The 20,995-nt window shown below is 43.2% G+C and overlaps 1 protein-coding gene across 2 annotated transcripts in view; it reads left to right on the top strand.

Moving 5' to 3' along the window:
- Window positions 1–15,747, top strand: part of cdc42 (cell division cycle 42) — a 44,604-nt gene extending 28,857 nt beyond the window's left edge. The window contains exons 2-6 of one of the 2 annotated variants that reach the window (XM_029694162.1): window positions 5,441–5,581; window positions 5,665–5,737; window positions 6,054–6,163; window positions 6,273–6,470; window positions 13,634–15,747. In XM_029694162.1, coding sequence (XP_029550022.1) covers window positions 5,477–5,581; window positions 5,665–5,737; window positions 6,054–6,163; window positions 6,273–6,470; window positions 13,634–13,723 — 576 coding nt within the window. In that variant the 5' untranslated portion in view covers window positions 5,441–5,476 and the 3' untranslated portion in view covers window positions 13,724–15,747. Of the gene's footprint in view, window positions 1–5,440; window positions 5,582–5,664; window positions 5,738–6,053; window positions 6,164–6,272; window positions 6,471–10,549; window positions 12,734–13,633 lie in introns of those variants that run through there. The other variant, XM_029694163.1, reaches the window with a different exon arrangement.
- The last annotated feature ends 5,248 nt before the right edge of the window (window positions 15,748–20,995 follow it).

Consider the following 20,995-nt stretch of genomic DNA (forward strand, 5'->3'; position numbering starts at 1 on the left):
GTCGAAATCCACTTAGCCTATTGTTTTCTGGCACATTTTATTTTGTTTGCAGGATCCGGCATTAACGATGGCCAGTAAAAAGCATGGGGCCAGTAAAAGCATGACGGGACAGTGGATCTCGTCAGTCACTGGCCTGATAGGGAAAGTACTTTTTTTCAGTGGATTTTTGCATTCGTTTAATATTTACCTGGGCCCGTTTCAAATCTTACTGTAAAATGATTTTATAATATTTATGAAGGCTCCGCTCCTAGAGAGATTACAAATATTGATGCGGTTTATTCTAATCACCGATTTTGGCGCATGTTAGGCTACACGTGAATATTGAGACAAATTAGACTGTAGCCTACAAGGTAGCAAAAAATTACACATTTTATTGAACATTTAAATGTTTTTCAATATGATTGAAATAGGCCTATAGCCTAAATGGTTTATATTTTAATGCAGACATCTCTGATTTTAATTGTAAGCGTCTTTTTATACGTCGCTTGTTTGTATCAATGCAAAGCCATTCTCGACATTATATTTCAAGTCAACTTTATGAAGTTATCATGGCCATTTTGCCACAACTTTGGAAGTATGCATGGGGGTCGTTGTCCATTTGGAAGACCCATTTGCAACCAAGCTTTAACTTCCAAACTGATGTCTTGAGCTGTTGCTTCAATATATCCACATAATTGTCCTCCCTCATGATGCCATCTATTTTGTGAAGTGCAACAGTCCCTCCTGCAGCAAAGCACCCCCACACATGATGCTGCCACCTCCGTGCGTCACGGTTGGGATGGTGTTCTTCGGCTTGCAAGCCTCCCCCTTTTTCCTCCAAACATGACAATGGTCATTATGGCCAAACAGTTCTATTTTTGTTTCATCAGACCAGAGGACATTTCTTCAAAAAGTACCATCTTTGTCCCCATGTGCAGTTGCAAACCGTAGTCTGGCTTTTTTGTTTTATGGGGGTTTTGGAGCAGTGGCTTCTTCCTTGCTGAGCGGCCTCTCAGGTTATGTCGTTATAGGACTATGTGGATATAGAAACTTTTGTACCAGTTTCCTCCAGCATCTTCACAAGGTCCTTTTGCTGTTGTTCTGGGATTGATTTGCACTTTTCACACCATAGTACGTTCATCTTTAGGAGACGGAACGCGTCTCCTTCCTGAGCGGTATGATGGCTGCGTGGTTCCATGGTGTTTATACTCGCGTACTATTGTTTGTACAGATGAACGTGGTACCAACAGGCGTTTGGAAATTGTTCCCAAGTATGAACCAGACTTGTGGAGGTCTACACATTTTTTTCTGAGGTATTGGATGATTTCTTTAGATTTTCCCATGATGTCAAGCAAAGAGGCACTGAGTTTGAAGGTAGGCCTTGAAATATATCCACAGGTACACCTCCAATTGACTCAAATGACGTCAATTAGCCGATCGGAAGCTTCTAAAGCCATGGCATCATTTTCTGTAATTTTCCAAGCTGTTTAAAGGCAGTCAACTTAGTGTATGTAAACTTCTGACCCACTGGAATTGTGATGCAGTGAGTTATAAGTGAAATAATCTTTCTGTAAACAATTGTTGAAGAAATGACTTGTCATGTACAAAGTAGATGTCCTAACCGACTTGCCAAAACTATATTTTGTTAACAAGAAATTTGTGGAGTAGTTGAAAAATGAGTTTTAATGACTCCAACCTAAAAGTGTATGTAAACTTCTGACTTCAACTGTATATGTATTCAGACCCATTACTCAGTACTTTCTTGAAGTATCTTTGGCAGTGAATACAGCCTTGAGTCTTCTTGGGTATGACGCTACAAGCTTGGCACACCTGTAGTTGGAGTGTTTCTCCCATTCTTCTCTGGAAATCTTCTCAAGCTCTGTCCGGTTCGATGGGGAGCGTTGCTGCACAGCTATTTTCAGGTCTCTTCAGAGATGTTTGATTGGGTTCAAGTCCGGGCTCTGGCTGGGCCACTCAAGGACATTCAGGGACTTGTCCCGAAGGCACTCCTGCGTTGACCCTAAGCACACAGCCAAGACGTTGTCCTGTTGGAAGGTGAACCTTCGCCCCCAGCCTGAGGTCCTGAGCACTAATCAGCAGGTTTTCGTCAAGGATCTCTCTCTGTACTTTGCTCCGTTAATCTTTCCATCGATCCAGACTAGTCTCCCAGTCCCTGCTGCTGAAAAACGTCCTCACAGCATGACGCTGACACCACCGTGCTTCACCTTAGGGATGGTGCCAGGTGTCCTCCAGACGTGACGCTTGGCATTCAGGCCAAAGAGTTAATTTGGTTTCATCAGACCAGAGAGTCTTGTTTCTCGTGGTCTGAGAGTCCTTTTACCTAGGAGTGGCTTCCGTTTGGCCTTTCTACCATAAAGGCCTGATTTGGTGGAGTGCTGTGGAGATGGGAGAACCTTCCAGAAGGACAACCATCTCCACAGAGGAACCTTGACGTTCTGTCCGAGTGACCATCAGGTTCTTGGTCACCTCCTGACCAAGGCCTTTCTCCCCCGATTGCTCAGTTTGGCTGTGCGGCCAACTCTAGGAGGAGTCTTGGAGGTTGCAAACTTCTTCCATTTTAAGAATAATGGGAGGCCACTGTGTTCTTGGGGACCTTCAATGCTGCAGATATTTTTTGGTATGCTTTCCCAGATCTGTGCCTCGACACAATCCGGTCCCTGAGCTCTACGGACAATTCCTTCAACCTCATTGCTTGTTTTTTGTTTTTACATGCACTGTCAACTGTGGGACCTTTTATATAGACAGGTGTGTGCCTTTCCAAATCATGTCCAATCGATTGAATTTACCACAGGTGGACTCCAATCAAGTTGTAGAAACATCTCAAGGATGATCAATGGAAACAGGATGCACCTGAGCTCAGTTTTGAGTCTCATAGCAAAGGGTCTGAATACTTAAGTAAATAAGGTATTAGTTTTATTTTTAATAGATTTGCTAATGTTTCTAAAAACCTGTTTTTGCTTTGTCATTGTGTGGGTTGATGAGGGGACTTTAAAAAATAAATTTGAATAATGCTGTAACATAACAAAATGTGGAATAAGTCAAGTGGTCTGAATACTTTCCAAAGGCACTGTACCTGAGAAAATGCTTATTCAAGGGAAGCTTAAAGCCTGGTAAGTCAGCAGACTCCTACAGGATTCTTTAACCCCTCTGGGGTATGTGGGACACACTAATTAAACAGACAGTGAAAAAGCAGGGCGGCAAATTCAAAACAACAATCTCATTCAAATTTCTCAAACAACTATTCTATCCCATTTTAAAGATACACTTCTCGTTAATCCAACCACATTGTCCGATTTCAAAAAGGCTTTACTGCGAAAGCATAACATTAGATTGTTAAGACAGCGCTGAGACAAAAACCTCACAGCCATTTTCCAAGCAAGGAGAGGTGTCACAAAAACCAGAAATACAGCTAAAATGAATCACTAACCTTTGACGATCTTCATCAGATGACACTCCCCGGACTCAATGTTACATACCGTAAATTCTGGACTATAAGCCGCAACTTTTTTCCCACGCTTTGAACCTTGCGGCTTAAATAATGACGCGGCTAATATATGGATTTTTCCCGCTTTCAAATTTGTGGGTCCTGACAGCGTGGAGCATTGTCAAAAAATCCACTATCATCAACAGGTTTCGAAAGGCTGAACTGCTGCGTGTTGAAGAGTGCTCAGCGGGGGATTTGCCTCCGGATGAAAGTGACGAGAGCGACAATAAAAACGATCCAATATCGGATGAAGCAATTCTGAGGCTATTCAATTCCGACACTGAAGGAGATGACTTCAGTGGTTTCAGTGCACAGGAGGAGGAAGATGGTGACCAATGACTTTCTTGGTAGGCTACTGTTTACTGCAAATTTTTTGTTACAAGCCGTGTTTCGTTAAAGCCTGTGTAAAGTTAATTTGTTTCAATGTACCGGTAGGCACCTGCGGCTTATAGACATGTGCGGCTTATTTATGTTCAAAATAATATTTTTTAAATTCAGGTGCGCTCAATAGTCCGGAAATTACGGTAATACATGTATGTTTTGTTCGATAAAATTCATATTTATATCCAAAAAAAGAATTTTACATTAGTGCGTGATGTTCAGAAAATGTTTTGCCTCAAACTCCGGTGAATGAGCACATTAATTTACAAGAATACTCATCATAAACGTTGATAAAATTTACAACAGTTATTGAAAGAATTATAGATACACTTCTCCTTAATGCAACCGCTGTGTCAGATTTCAAAATAGCTTTACGGCGAAAGCACATTGTTCAATATTCTGATTACAGAGCTCAGCCATCAAAGCAAGCTATACAGTTACCCGCCAAGTCCTGGAGTCAACAAAACTCAGAAATAGTATTATAAATCTTCACTTGTTTATGTCCAAATACCTCCGTTTTGTTTGCACGTTCAGATCACTATTCCAAAGGCACAATGCGCGAGCGCAAAACCCTAGATGAAAAGTCAAAAAGTTCCATTACCGTTCGTAGAAACATGTCAAAGGATGTTTACAATCAATCCTTAGGGTCTTTTTATCATAAATATTCGATAATATTCCAACCGGACAATAGCGTATTCATTACAGAGGAAAAAGAAGGAACGGCGTGCCTGCACAGTAAACAACTCATTGGCCTCAGGCAGTCCACTTGAGTCAGCTCTTATTCTCTCCCCAGTAACAGTAGAAGCATGAAACAAGGTTCTAAAGACTGTTGACATCTAGTGGAAGCCTTAGGAAGTGCAAAATGAACCCTAAGTCACTGTATAGGCAATCACTTGAAAAACTACAAACCTCAGATTTCCACACTTCCTGGTTGGATTTTTCTCAGGTTTTTGCCTGCCATATGAGTTCTGTTGTACTCACAGACATCATTCAAACAGTTTTAGAAACTTCAGTGTTTTCTATCCAAATCTACTAATAATATGCATATCCTACCTTCTGAGTCTTGAGTAGCAGGCAGTTTTACTACGGGCATGTCTTTCATCCGGACGTCAAAATACTGCCACCTACCCTAGAGAAGTTAAAGGCCCAGTGCAGCCAAAACAAATGTGTTTTTTATGTATTTTATATTGTAAAACAGCTGATGAAACTAACACTAAAGTGTGATTTTTTTTTTTTTTAATTTTTATCAGTGATATTTCTTGAGTTGCTGGTTGAAATACAATCTAGCATTTGAATGTACCAGAGGCTACCGAAATAGAGCTTGTTCGGTCAAAAAAACGTAACTTCCCCCAGCCCCGGGAGCCTGGCTGGCTACTTTTTCTATTTGGCTGGCTGCTCCATGTGCTTGTGGAAAGCACTGCAATCAAATTTTCATTCAAGTTTAATCTTATTTTAGAATAGTTTAAACAGGGTGCTCAGGAATGCTCATGTTAGCCTGTCGTTTTGATGCTACTAGCTACCACCACGGCTCTAAATCTGACCGTCACTATTCTTTCTCTCCCCTTCTCTCTCTAGATCTTGAATGAGTAAAGAGGATTCTAAAGCACAGCTATGCAGACGATCAAATGTGTTGTGGTGGGGGATGGAGCTGTAGGTAAAACCTGTCTGCTCATCTCCTACACCACAAACAAGTTCCCCTCTGAATACGTACCCACGGTAAGTACTTTATGCACACTGACACTAACACTGACACTCACACACTGTCTCTAACCCCCCCCTCCGCTCTCTCTCTGTTGCAGGTGTTTGACAACTATGCTGTAACTGTAATGATAGGAGGGGAGCCCTACACCCTGGGGTTGTTTGACACTGCAGGTAAAGTATGCTCCTCTTCAATGCCCTGTCTTATCGTGTGTGTCCTACTGATGACTAAGGGTAGCTAGGTTCACTAAGCTGTAGTAAAGGGACTGGTAGTGTTATAGAAACAGCCTCCCATCAGCTGCATTCTACACGTGTGTGTGTGTGTGTGTCCTTGCTATTTTAGACTGGGGTTTGTCTTGGTTTCTATACAGTGGAGAGGTTTGACTCTGCCTCAGTCTGCTCAGAGACATACCCTGCCTTCTCTGGACAGCCTGAATACTGACGCTAAAGTCCCTTTGTGTGTGTGTGTAATGTTTGTTTTTCTCTCCAGGTCAGGAGGACTATGACAGGTTACGGCCTCTGAGTTACCCCCAGACAGACGTCTTCCTCGTCTGTTTCTCCGTCGTATCCCCCTCTTCCTTCGAAAACGTCAAAGAAAAGGTGGGTCTACTCTCCCCCTCTTCTTCCCATATCCTCCTTCTGCCTCTCTTCTAGTCTCTCCTCCTCCCCATATCACTCACACACACTAACCTGTGTGTGTGTGTTCCAGTGGGTTCCAGAGATCACCCATCACTGTCCAAAGACCCCGTTCCTGTTGGTGGGGACTCAGATAGATCTGCGAGACGACCCGTCCACCATAGAGAAGCTGGCAAAGAACAAGCAAAAGCCTATCACTCCTGAGACAGCAGAGAAACTGGCCAGAGACCTCAAGGCTGTCAAATACGTTGAGTGCTCAGCTCTCACGCAGGTAAGACCACACACTCGCATACAAACCCACACACACAATCCCCACACAGTGACGAGCAGAGAGACACGCGTACACAACATGCCCCAGCCTAGCACATTCAAGTCACTTCCACATATGTACACGCACACTACCGTTCAAAAGTTTGGGGTCACTTAGAAATGTCCTTGTTTTTGAAAGAAAAGCAATTATTATTTTTTTGTCCATTAAAATAATATCAAGTACACCTTGTTAATGTTGTAAATTACTATTGTAGCTGGAAACAGCAGATTTTCTTTAATTGGAATATCTACATAGGTGTACAGAGGCCCATTATCAGCAACCACCACTCCTGTGTTCCAATGACACGTTGTGTTAGCTAATCCAAGTTTATCATTTTAAAAGACTAATTGATCATTAGAAAACCTGTTTGCAAATGTGTGCACAGCTGAAAACTGTTGTTCTGATTTAAAGAAGCAATAAAACTGGCCTTCTTTAGGCTAGTTGAGTATCTGGAGCATCAGCATTTGTGGGTTCGATTACAGGCTCAAAACGGCCAGAAACAAAGACTTTTCTTCTGAAACTCGTCAGTCTATTCTTGTTCTGAGAAATGAAGCCTATTCCATGCGAGAAGTTGACAAGAACCTGAAGATATCGTACAACGATGTGTACTACTCTCTTCACAGAACAGCGCAAACTGTCTCTAACCAGAATAGAAAGAGGAGTGGGAGGTGATCAATTTGTCTTTTAAAATGATAAACTTGGATTAGCTAACACAACGTGCCATTGGAACACAGGAGTGATGGTTGCTGATAATGGGCCTCTGTACGCTTATGTAGATATTCCATTAAAAGTCCGCCGTTTCTAGCTGAAATAGCCATTTACAACATTAACAATGTCTGCACTGTTACTGATCAATTTGATATTTTAATGGACAAAAGTTCCTTATCTTTCAAAAACAAGGACATTTCTAAGTGACCCCAAACATTTGAACGGTCGTGTACAGTTGAAGTCGGAAGTTTACATACACGTAGGTTGGAGTCATTAAAACTTGTTTTTCAACCACTCCACAAATTTCTTGTTAACAAACTATAGTTTTGGCAAGTCGGTTAGGACATCTACCTTGTGCATGACACAAGTAATTTTTCCAACAATTGTTTACAGACAGATTATTTCACTTATAATTCACTGTATCACAATTCCAGTGGGTCAGAAGTTTACATACACTAAGTTGACTGTGCCTTTAAACAGATTGTACAATTCCAGAAAATGATGTCATGGCTTTAGAAGCTTCTGATCGACTAATTGACATCATTTGAGTCAATTGGAGGTGAACCTGTGGATGTATTTCAAGGCCTACCTTCAAACTCAGTGCCTCTTTACTTGACATCATGGGAAAATCAAAAGAAATCAGCCAAGACTTCAGAAAAAAATGTAGACCTCCAAAAAGTCTGGTTCATCCTTGGGAGCAATTTCCAAACGCCTGAAGGTACCACGTTCATCTGTACCATCAATAGTTCGCAAGTATAAACACCATGGGACCACGCAGCCGTCATACCGCTCAGGAAGGAGACGCGTTCTGTCTCCTAGAGATGGAACGTACTTTGGTGCGAAAAGTGCTTATCAATCCCAGGACAACAGCAAAGGACCTTGTGAAGATGCTGGAGGAAACAGGCACAAAAGTATCAATATCCACAGTAAAACGAGTCCTATATCGACATAACCTCAAAGGCCGCTCAACAAGGAAGAAGCCACTGCTCCAAAACCGCCATAAAAAAAGCCTGATGACGGTTTACAACTGCACATAGGGACAAAGATTGTACTTTTTTGGAGAAATGTCCTCTGGTCTGATGATACAAAAATAGAACTGTTTGGCCATAATGACCATTGTCTTGTTTGGAGGAAATACCATCCCAACCGTGACGCACGGGGGTGGCAGCATCATGTTGTGTGGTTGCTTTGCTGCAGGATTGACTGGTGCACTTCACAAAATAGATGGCATTATGTGGATATATTAAAGCAACATCGTAAGACATCAGTCAAGAAGTTAAAGCTTGGTTGCAAATGGGTCTTCCAAATGGACAATGACCCCAAGCATACTTCCAAATTTGTGGCAAAATTGCTTAAGGACCACAAAGTCAAGGTATTGGAGTGGCCATCACACAGCCATGACCTCAATCCTATTTAAAATTTGTGGGCAGAACTGAAAAAGCGTGCAGGCAAGGAGGCCTACAAACCTGACTCAGTTACACCAGCTCTGTCTGGAGGAATGGGCCAAAATTCACCCAACTTATTGTGGGAAGCTTGTGGAAGGCTTCCTGAAACGTTTGACGCAAGTTAAACAACTTTTAAGGGCAATGCTACCAAATACTAATTGAGTGTATGTAAATTTCTGACCCACTGGGAATATGAGGAAAGAAAACAAATCTGAAATATATCATTCTCTCTACTATTATTCTGACATTTCACATCCTTAAAATTAACTGGTGATCCTAACTGACGTAAAACACGAAATGTTTACTAGGATTAAATGTCAGGAATTGTGAAAAACTGAGTTAATGTATTTGGCTAAGCTGTATGTAAACTTGTAAACTGTATACACACACAAAAAAACATCGTCTTCACCGAGGTAAGACAGCCTGAGACTCTCCCACACATCTTCACTCAATCTTGAAATTACACAGGCCACCTGCAGGTTAGTGTTCTTTCTGCTCAGCTGAATAGATGCCCTATATCATCTGTCACTGCTCAAAGAAACAAGAAAGTGGGGTAGACTGCATGCTCTAGTCTGTGTATTCATCTGATACGTTGTTTGATCTACCCAGACCTTTTGTGACAAAAGAGGTACTAGTACCCTGGAACCACATGGTCTCTGGTTCACGTCCCACTCTGGCTGTTCCCTTTGAATCGCTACAGTAGTAGAAACAGTGGTGAAATCGGTCAATATGCATATTGTTTTACGATAAGTATAGATAGACCTATATTGCATAGCCCTACTCTAAAGTGTTTAGCAGCTGCTGTCTGCAGTCTATCAGTTGTTGGCCTCATTCAGGAAGGCGCAGTATTTTTAGTTGCAGATAAAAAGTTGGTCTGATGAAGTTATTTGTTGGTGTTGATTTTTTTTTTTTTTTACACCCAAAATTCAACATTTCCATCAGCTTGTGGTACAGGGGTGTGCTTGAGCTGCACCAATGGCACATATAACTCTTGGTAGTCACAAAGCGTATTGGCAAACAGTCCTATTATATTAACAGGCTGTCCTTTTAGATGTAAAAATATTGTCCTCATTATCACCCGATTGTGCTTATCAGCGATGTCCATTTCTAAGATGGAAAGAGGTCTGCAGCTATCACCACCATCTCATACGGCCATCTTGTGTCTGATGGTGTTACTCTGTCGGAGTTGGGCTGTACTGTGGCTGGAAACAATGGGTCCCAGTGGATGTGAGCTGTGGCCCAGTTTTAGTTTAGGTCCCCACTCCCTCCCCATCGTGTCTCTCTCTCCTACACTGGCCTGGCGTCTTGCCGCCTTCCTTCCTCTCTAGACCAGCTTCCACTGGCGTAACAGATGCTGATGCAATATCCTGTTTCCTGTGTCACTAACTGGCTCCCCAGTAGGCAGGACAGAAGTTGCCCCTAACCATTGGACCTGGGTCAGATGTTTTATCCACATGATGGTGACGGTTGTAACGGGGGTATAGGGTAATCTGATCCTAGATCTGTTGGTCACGGAAACTTCTATCTCAAGCTCATCAGCTCCTATTTCGCAGGGCGGTATCTCTCTAGAGGCTTCCTCATCTCTACCAACTTTGTTTTACAGTAGATCCATCTTCTAGTCCTCGCTCTAGTCTCCTAATGCTCTGTCCTTACGTTTTCTACACAATGTTGCCTGCACTCTTTCTCCTAACCTCACTCGCCCTCATCTGTATTTTGCCATTTCAATTTCTTCTTTCCTCTACTGCTAACTCTCCTCCACTGCTAACTCTCCTCCACTGCCTCTTCCGCTCTCCTCTTTTCTTGTCTTCTCTCTGCTCATCTCCCCTCTTTCTCTGTTTGCTGTGCTAACTGTGCTGTCATTTTCTCCCTTCTCCTTTGTCGTTATAGCGAGGGCTGAAGAATGTATTTGATGAAGCTATCCTAGCCGCCCTAGAGCCACCAGAGACGCAAAGAAAGAGGAAGTGCTGTATATTCTAAAGTCCGTTCCTCCTTTCTCTCCAATTGTTTGCTGCTTACTTTTAGGTTAAACCTGTCGTTGTTTTACCCAACCAGCCTAGAACCTCCTTAAAGCAATCCCCTGTATCCACTCCCTCTTTACGACAGTGCTACTTTCTATTGTGTCCCATTGCTCTTCCTTCCCTTCTCTTTTTGTTTACTTGTCCTCATGGGCCTTACTGTGCCTGAAGGACTGTTTTGGTTTGGTTAATCTCATCACTTATCCTCCCTGGGCGAATCTCAAATGACATCCTGTTACCATAGAGTGGACAAAGTAGTGTACTTTGTGGGAGTTAGGATGTGATTTGAGAGACAGCCCCTGTCTCTCTTCTCCTTTGGTTAGTGTTTCTCCTCCTCCCCATGCTATATTATTTGGAGAGTCCAGAGGTAAGGGAGTGTCCTTATTTACTTGGCTCCACAGCATTGTGATTTAAGCACCAATTCTACGAGCCTCCATGATTCCTAATATTCATGTGTTTTTTGTACTACTGCTGATGTATGACAAGCCTGCGGTCTGACCATTTACATTTAGGTCTGTGCCAGAGCAACATAGAGAGTTTGGCCATCACGGTTTCAACCAAGAAGCATTACAATAATGCTCTTTGATGATATCATGGCAGCCATGTTGGAACCTTTTGGGCAGTACTGACCCATGGCAGACCAAAACTTTAAAGCCAAACTGGCAAAGGCAACCATTTAGAGCTAGAACCCAAATAGTAGGGGTGTAACGGTACATGTATTCATACCTAACCGTTTGGCATGGGAACCTCGATTCGGTCCGCACTGTGAACCCGAATTAATACATAACGTATATTTACAAAATAAAACACTAGGCCTATAGGCTATGTCTATGCTACGTTGAAGGCATATGCCTCTTCAGGGCATCTGGTAGGAGCGTTGGGCCAGTAACCGAAAGGTTGCTGGATCTAATCCCCGAGCTGACAAGGTAAAAATCTGTTCTGGCTCTGAGCAAGGCAGTTAACCCACTGTTCCCTGGGCGCAGAAGACTTGGATGTCGATTAAATCAGAGGTGCGGAGGGCTGTCTCAGGTTAAATGCGGGAGATGTGTTGTTGTACAAAACTAGGCATCTCCCTTTCCCTTAAGTGAATCTGAGCTGAAAAAAACATTTGTCTTCCATTAAATCAACTGAAGCTATTGCACGTGTTGTAATCCAAATTTGAATCATAATTGGCACATTTCAAACTTTCCTTTTGTGAGGCACAGCCGGGAACAAATTGGGTACAATGAGCACCCACTTCTCCCACATGGGGACCTCTGATGTCACCTACTATGGAAATGGCCTCTAACCGCAGTTAAAAGCATTTTTTATAAAAGGCCATCTATTAATGTGGTTTTTGACCTTCATAATCTGTTTACAAGCATGATAGCTGTACTTTTAGTTTTGGTTGACACAGCTTATTGGCCATAAGCCAATCGGCGTTTCTCAATGAGTTCAAATCACATGCATTTACGACTTCACAACTGGTCAATTCCTACCTCCCACATGGTTACAAATGCAGCATTAGTGGAACCGTGAAACGCCCAACAAAACAATCTAAATCAAATTGTATTGGTCACATACATGTGTTTAGCAGATGTTATTGCGGGTGTAGTGAAATGTTTGTCTTTCTAGCTCCGACAGTGCAGTAATATCTAACAAGTAATACCTAACAATTTCACAGCATATACCCGATGCACACAAATCTAAGTAAAGAAATTGAATTAAGAATATATATAAATATATGGATGAGCAGTGTCTGAACGCTGGGAATGGCATTTCATTTTGCCGTTGTACCGTGACCCCCCCCCCCCCCCCCCAACGACACTTTGTACCGAACTATGGGTTTAATGAACCGTTACACCCCTACCAAATAGTCATCCTGAATGGAATCCTCCAAGGCAGCACTATGGCGTCCAGCTCTAAAACTGGCCAAACTTTCTATGTACCACTCTGTAATGTGCCATTTGCTGCAGTTCATATCTAGCCGCCTTGGGAGTAAAAATAATTAAAAAGCTAATATAATCATGTGAAATTATTTGTGACATGAATGAATAAAGGACAACTGAAATTGCTATCCTTTTTCTCCGCCTGTCTTTTCCTCCATCTACGGGGACAGCTGGATAGCAGCTCAATAGTGCTACGTCGTATTGCTACATAGCCTCCTAGACTCATTTTTAATAGTTTGTTCCATACATAGAGCCTGATCTCTGGGTAAAACATGTCTTGCCATAGTTTGTTTCTACAGGGTTCCTTGAGTTTCCTTAAACAGAGGGATACAGGGGTTTCCTGCTCTGCTCATAGAGCTGTTGTACCACTCTCCCGTTACATGACATGGCTTGAGGCCATCCTTCCTATCCTAAGCTGCTCTACCAACGAACAGTGAGCGCAGAAACATGCTGCTCCAACTAATTACATGTTAATCAGCAAAAGCCAAGGGAAGTTCCAGCTAACAGTAGGCTCTTTAGTGATCTGGTGAAACTGTTTGTGTTTGAGTGGTCTGTCTTGGTGTAGTTGTTTAATTTGACTTCCCTTCCCACTGTGTGTGTGTGTTGCGGAGTGTCTCTCTCAGAACCCATATTCTCTCCTACCTCCACTTTCTTGTTTGCCCAGCCTTTGTTTTGAACGCTCTTCACTTTGATATGAATGAATTCAGGTTGATTATATCCCCAACTGCTCTTGACTTCATTGTCACATCTGTCTGTGAAGATGAAGTATCCTGGGTTTTCATTTCTGCCAGTGCTATGTATTTGTTTGCACTTGATCATTTAACCCTTTGTTTTTTTTGTTTAATACCTTTCTGTATTCATGCTATTGTGTGTTTCCCTTTCATGTGTGTCTGTGTTACCCCTTCATTGATCATTACATTTTTTAGTTTAGTGATTTAGCAGACGCTCTTATCCAGCGGATGCACTCGTGGGTCGTGTGTGTGTATGCTGCCCCTTCATTGAGCCTGTGTGTTTGTTTGTATCCACAGAAAGGCCTAAAGAATGTGTTTGATGAGGCGATACTGGCTGCGCTGGAGCCTCCCGAGCCCAAGAAGAAACGCAAATGTGTGCTGCTATGAGTGACCCCACCCCTCACACACATGTACACACACCCTACCACTTCACACACACCCTCCCCTCACCCGCCCATCCCATCCCTTGCTCTGCTAAGGCTCATTGACAGCCATTTACTCTGAAGCGAAGTATAGAAACAAACCAGTTTCCGATTAGACTGCAATAAACCAGCGGGCCGACGGCTGGAGAGACAGAAGTGAACCTAACCCAGCTTGTAACCGTGACTACCATAGCCACACTCCCATTCCAGTTAGAACAGTAAGTACGAGCCTTTAGATGTGTGACAGACAGCCCAGTCCTGCGTAATCAGTGCATCTCAGTAGGCTAAAGTGGCTTCCTCTCCTCATCTTCATCTACACTGATCTCACAGTAAAGTTAGTGAAAGCAATATGATGGATGCCCACTGAGCATTGACTTTCAACATCAGGGCAGGAGACAAGGAGAGGCAGTAACTATAGACTATTGAGATTCAGCCCTGCACTCAAGGGAAGGCCAAGACCATGTCCCTTTTTACTATTCAAGGGGTTTGAACCATGCCGGCAACACACAGGTGACATAGGCTCTCATAAGTGTCATCTCTTTGGTGATTTAGGAAATCGGGCTAATTTAAACTTTGACTTTTAAACTGTCTTTGACAGCTTGTCCTGTCAGTGATGTCGATTGGCTCTTAGTCACCCATCTTCTTTGTAGCTGTTGGCCAGTTAGCCGTTCTGAAAGACCTATGCTCCACCCCCAAATGAAATGGCTGCCTGAGTGACAGCTAGTCACGCTGCTGCATTATTAAGCCCCACCCCTCTTGATGAGCACGTCAAGTGCCCAATCCTGCTGCTCCACCTTCAAAACCACCTGAAGAAGTGCTGAGTAGCCATTTTCTTGTTTTCTTTGCCAACTTCTCTCCTCCACGTGACAGAACAGAAGTCTCATCATAGAAGTTTCTATCTCAAATCTGCCCCTACCCCTGGGGCACTTTTGTAGATCTTAATAAACTGGTTAGGGAAACATTTTATTACCATATTGCTTATACCTATCCAATCCTTTCAGAACTGTACTGTAGGACTGTACTGTAGGGGAAGAGGCTAGGTGTAAATTAGGGACTGGCATTACTAAAGATCTAAACTAAAGGCATCCCGTAGCAATGGGTCTTGATGCAGGAATTGACCTTTTGAAGCAGGGAACATAAACAGTGTTAGCAGAACAAGTGGTGTGTGCTTAATGTGTTGCTAAGGTCCAACATTGTCAAAACGTTATGATAACCATAGAATTAGAATTGGTAGAGCTGACATGCCCTGTTCAAAGCAACGTTCTATAGTAGGTACACCTGCGGCCATATTTTATGACCTATTTGGATTGTAAATTAATTGATGCTTATTGCATCAGAATTCTGTGCCACATCAGAATTCTGTGCCTTTCTCAGTGTTCCATACTGTCATGCTGCAATGGCAATGCTGTGGTGCCGCCATGCTACTGTATGTGTACCTCAAAAAAATCTGTGGTCTGAGGGATTTGTCTGTTCGATTACTTTTTAATTCTATGGTGTTAACGTTGTCGAAATGTTGTTGAACCTGGTGGTGATGCATGTAGATGAGCCCCTGGTCTCTGAGATGATTGGTTAACAGATTTAATAATGTAAGCTGGCACATGTCGATATAGGCTCCAGATATTTTTACCAAAATCTTTTTTTTTTCTTTTCAGTTGTGCGGTTTTTGATTTTATAAAAAGGTTACTTCCTCTCCTTTTACATTTTAGGGGCTGGAACTCAGCTGAACTCTGACCCACCAGCTAGAAACACTCATTGGAGTTAATTTAAACCTTCCAATGACAGAAGAATGTCTGTCAAACCTGGATCGTGATTGGTTGATTTGACTGGTGGCTCAGAGTTGGGTTGACATCCAGCCCAAGTCATTTATTATATTGTTATTATTATAACCTGTCGTTGTTTTGGTGCAAAACCAAATGCTTTGTCTGACGTCTGTTCTTTGTATATGCATTCTTTAAAAAAAATATTAAACTTATACCTTAATTGCCTTTACTCATTTTTCCTTGGCCATTCTTATCAGGCAGTTTACAGAAACAAGGTGGTGCTCAAGGGTCAAATACCCATTACTGCTCTGTGTGGTTAGCATAGACAAAGGTATACTACCCCCATCTCGCAGTCCAACCATGATATAGGAGATATCCATTCACTTGTGGAGGAAAATGGAAGTTCATTTAAAAGTATTACTTTCTAAAAATAATTATAGCCTAAAGGGTGGGCTGAGAGTGCAGGAGGTAAATGTGTGGGGCATGTCAACACATCTCTGGTGGAGTGACTTAACTACCACATCACATGGCACTGTATCCTGCCCCATGGATACTAGATAGAAGGGAAGCTGCAGGCATGAGTACAGTCACAAGTGAAGAAGAAATTCATCAACTCTTCGACCGTTTATATTAAATACTCTGGCTGATTTTACGAAGCCAGCCCAATTCTGATCTTGTTGGTCTTTTGATCAATCAGATCACCTCTGGAAAATGATCTGGTTGGTCAAAAGACCAATTAGTGGAAAAAAGATCAGCTGCCTGTCTAAACACAGCCCAAAAGTTGAATTTCCTCTTCACTTCAGTTTGCTCCTCAATTCATGCACCTTGGTTGGAGAGTGAGGTAGCGTGTCTTCCCTTCAGCCAGATGCCATATTTCTTTTAGGTTGTGTAGGATATTCCTTTAACCACCAGGGAGCGCTGTTTGATTATGGATGCATACGTATAATAAATTGAAATACTTACGTATCAGGTTCTATGTTCTTGGTGATACACACTCATTCACAGACGCACATGGATCTGAGGGGTGTGTAGGGGTGGTTCTGAGGGGTGTTGAAATATGCTCCTTACACATACCTCTACCCCTGCGAGGCCTTCACACATTCTGTGCGTTTCTGGAGTGCTATCTGTCAGTGCCTTATACTAAAGAGCTGCTGAGACCCATTAATTATCCCACAGGCTGAACTAAGGGCATTCCTGTGTGTGTTAGCTAGGGGTAACCACCTGCAGAAGAGAGATTCAGCTAACACTGTCACTATTCAAGCTTTTCCATACAAGCACACAGCTTAGTGGGCAAATGGCTGTACAGTGGTGATAGCAAAATCTGCTGATATGCACACTAGCTCCTGTGCTGTTTTTCAAGGTCCAGGCCTGTTACACTTCACATTGCACAACCAAACTAGAAAAATAAGTATTTTCTTCATTACTCTCTATGATATGCTGTGGACTGTTTGCCAGCACAAGTATCTACTTTCTAACTCTCCCATAAGTCATAAGATCAGAGCCCCATGGGCACCATTACTCCACATCCGGATTAAAGCTGAGCTGGTGATCTGTCTGAGCCTGGCTCTCTGTTAGTGCGGTATGTGTCTGTAGGGAAAGAGCTTAGAAACTATCTAAAGAGAGAGAGTATTCAGCACTCTGTGTTAATATAAAGTTGAGTGGAAAGTCCCACTATATTCCATCGCTCCTCATTGACAGACAGGTTTAAGTATCTCCTCTGGGAAAGCCAATCAAGATCAAGCCTGTTTAATTGTCCCCTTAGGGACAGCCAATCACTATCGAGCATGTTTAAACATCTCTGGGACAACCAATCATAGCTGAGAAATAACTGAGGAAGCCCAAAAGGAACCCTTCAACATGGGGGACACAGACACTATATATACAAAAGTATGTGGACACCCCTTCAAATTAGTGGATTCGGCTATTTCAGCCACACTTGTTCCTGGCAGATGTATAAAATTGAGCACACAGCCATGCAATCTCCATAGACAAACATTTGCAGTAGAATGGCCATACTGAGGAGCTCAGTGATTTTAAACATGGCACCGTCATAGGATGCCACCTTTCCAACAAGTCAGTTTGTCAAATTTCTGCCCGTGTAGAGCTGTCCCAGTCAAGTGCTGTTATTGTGAAGTGGAAATGTCTAGGAGCGTAAAAATCCTCTGTCCTCGGTTGCAACACTCACTACGGAGTTCCAAATTGCCTCTGAAAGAAAAGTCAGTACAAGAACTGTTTGTCGGGAGCTTCATGTAATTGGTTTCCATGGCTGAGCAGCCGCACACAAGTCTAAGATCCCCAAGCACAATGCCAAGCATCGGCTGGAGTGGTGTAAAGCACCATTGGACTCTGGAGCAGTGGAAACGTGTTCTCTGGAGTGATGAATCACGCTTCACCATCTGGCAGTCCGACGGATTAATCTTTTGTTTTGACGGATGCTAGTAGAACGTACATAAATGGTTTGTCGAGATCGATGTCGAAGAACTTAAATGGCCTGCACAGAGCCCTGACCTCAACCCCATCGAACACCTTTAGGATGAATTGTAATGCAGACTGCGAGCCAGTCCTAATAGCCCAACATCAGTGCACAACCTCACGAATGCTCTTGTGGCTAAATGGAAGCAAGTCCCCGCAGCAATGTTCAACATCTAGTGGAAAGCCTTCCCAGAAGAGTGGAGTCTGTTAAAGCAGCAAAGGGGAGACCAACTCCATATTAATGCCCATGATTTTGCAATGAGATGTTCAACGAGCAGTTGTCCACATACTTTTGGTCATGTAGTGTACACCCACACACACAGCTGGTGGAGAGCCATGTCCCAGGAGAGAAGTGCAGTGGTGAACACTGGAACTGCGTGTGCTATGCAGCGTTATATGACCCGAGCGTTTTATGATGATCTCCACAGAAGATGACTTACGATGAAAAGCACAGTCAAGGTTTTAGCAGTTTATTAAAGCGATACAGTAAATCACTACCGATGTCTAGGAGATGCGTGGGCATGCCAGCTCAAACTTGTGAGTGTGTGTGTGATGTGTGTATGCGTGCGCGACTGCTTATTTATCTCTCTGCCTGTCTGTCTCTATTGCGTTAATTGCCTGTCATTAAACAATTCCACGTCACATCTGAGCCTCTAGGTGTCAGGGTTAGTCACTTAGCCATTATGGTATTCAGCCCTCTATCTGCACTGTCTTTTGCCAGACACTCCTGTCAACATATGGAAGACAATGTGTTTTTCATCAGGGAAGGGGGGGGGGGGGGAACATGCGTGTAGGTATGCTGACTGTGATGTCTAGGTGCGTGCACTGCCCATGTAGCCATGGTAAAGATGGCCACAGGGATGGCAAAGGGAAAGGAACGATTCTGAGTTATGACGCTATATTTCAGCTGAATCCTTTTACAATCCTTCTTTGCTTGCTTGAAGTAATCACATCTCATAATCTCACTATCTCACAGGTCAGTGACCACCTCAACGAAGGGAGGGAGGAAGGGAGTATTGAAGTATTTCAACAGGACCAGCATGTCTCTGTATATCGATGTTTCTGCATATTGGTTCTCTTTGACTTTCAGGAAAATAAATATACCAAGGCAAAACCTCCCCACCACACTTGATGTCATTTTCTATCAATTCCATTACTAACTCAGAATTTTGGCAATATTTATTTGTTTGCATTTGCGAGAGAGATATGTGGCTGAGATGTGGGTTGGAGAGGCTATTTGACAGCTTGGAGACCATGGATACTGCGCTCCTGTCAAAGCACATCTTGTTGTGACGCTGTAAGTCGCCACCGGCTAACAGATTCATGTAACACACTCATGGTACGTCTCCCCTCAGCTGTACCACACGCACACACACACCAACAAAAACACACACAGTCCGTCTCCCCTCACCTGCCACACCACAGATGAATTCCCACAGGTGCTAGCACTGTCCAGGTGTGAGGAAAATCTCACACGTCTCTCCTCCCCCGTATGATGTGTCGACAGACCGTCCTGCCTGAGGTGGTCGTCACAAATTCACTGTCCACAGCTGTGTGTGTGTGAGGGAGAGGGGGAAGGACAGGTGGTGGGTGTCATGCAGGCCAAGGGGAACCAACACTGAGTCCAAACCCCCATAGATAGATCTACCAGCATCAAGAGAGCTAGTGCAGCTGAACCAAAATAAACAGTGCTGGCCAAGCCAACAGCCGGCAGCCCACATGAACACAGTGCCTGGAACGCTCTGGACCACCACACTCCTGTCACTTTCACTCCCTATCTGATCCACGCTGTTCACCTTATCGGATTTATCCACTCAGGGATGAGATGATGTTATCAGTGAGGTCACTCACCATCTGCCACACTGATGCAGTATCTGTCCTCTCTCGCTCTCTCTTTTCTTCTCCTCTCTTTTCTTCTCCTCTCTTGCTCTCCTCTCATGTCCTGGCTGATTCCCTGAGTTCATGGAAAGAGTGAGGTCAGCAGTGCTGTCCCTTTAGAACGTCTGTTCCCTAACGTACAGGGGCTGTGACCCATTTAAAGCCCTCTAGAGTTTCTTGAGGCCCACCAAATAGACAGAATCATGTTTCTCACTAACCCAACAGGGACTCGTTACAATCCAAAATCCATGATCTACAATGAGCCATCAATTTGTCCATGCAACCTCGGCCTCAGACTTTCTCCTGTTTATCATAGCAATGTGTGTGTATCCAGAGGGGTTTACTAGGTTAGGCCAGGAATGCAGGCTCTAAGATGCTGTGGGTCACGCACCTACGTCACATCCCGCATGCTTCGTGGTAGGAGCTAGGTGGAGCTATTGCTTATGCATGTATAAATCAGTGAAGCTGGAATGAACAAGGGCATAGGGATTGAAACTCAGCCCATCACTCTCCAACCTGTTGGTCCAGACAAGAGTATAGCCTTCTCTCTAAATGGAATTAGTATGTCTCTTTACCCCTGGATCTAGAGCAGTAGAATTAGGTCAGAGCAACAGCTGTAGGCCTCAGGCTGTAGAGGGGGACATCCTAACCCAGCCGTAGCCTCAGAGGGTACAGTACAACACAAAGCAGACTACCAGGAACTTTAGAGCATTGCTAGGCTACGACCTTCTATGATAAGAAGAGACAATATGGTGGTGTGTGTATTTACATTTATCCATCATTGGTGGCAGACCTGATCATTTTTATTTGATTTTAATTTATTAGAACATTATTTATAGTTCTTGTAAAGGTACTGTACTATAAATATATAATCAATGGACAACGTTTTCTGTGACTTCTTACATACAGTGGTTCGTCCTTTAAAAGTTGCAGTGAACTGCAGCACATCTTGAGTAGTGCCGCAGAATCTTGCGTGGTGCCAAACACTGGTACCATTAATGCTAGTTAGTGCTAGTTTGACCACCAGAGGGCATCTTTGAGAAGCATTTTATAGTCTTCAATAGTGGCTGTACTAGAGAATTTAAAACCTTTTTTTTTTAGAACATAGCATATGAGACTGATTTTAA

This window comes from Salmo trutta, chromosome 16 (genome assembly GCF_901001165.1).
Source record: "Salmo trutta chromosome 16, fSalTru1.1, whole genome shotgun sequence".
Lineage (NCBI taxonomy): Eukaryota > Metazoa > Chordata > Actinopteri > Salmoniformes > Salmonidae > Salmo > Salmo trutta.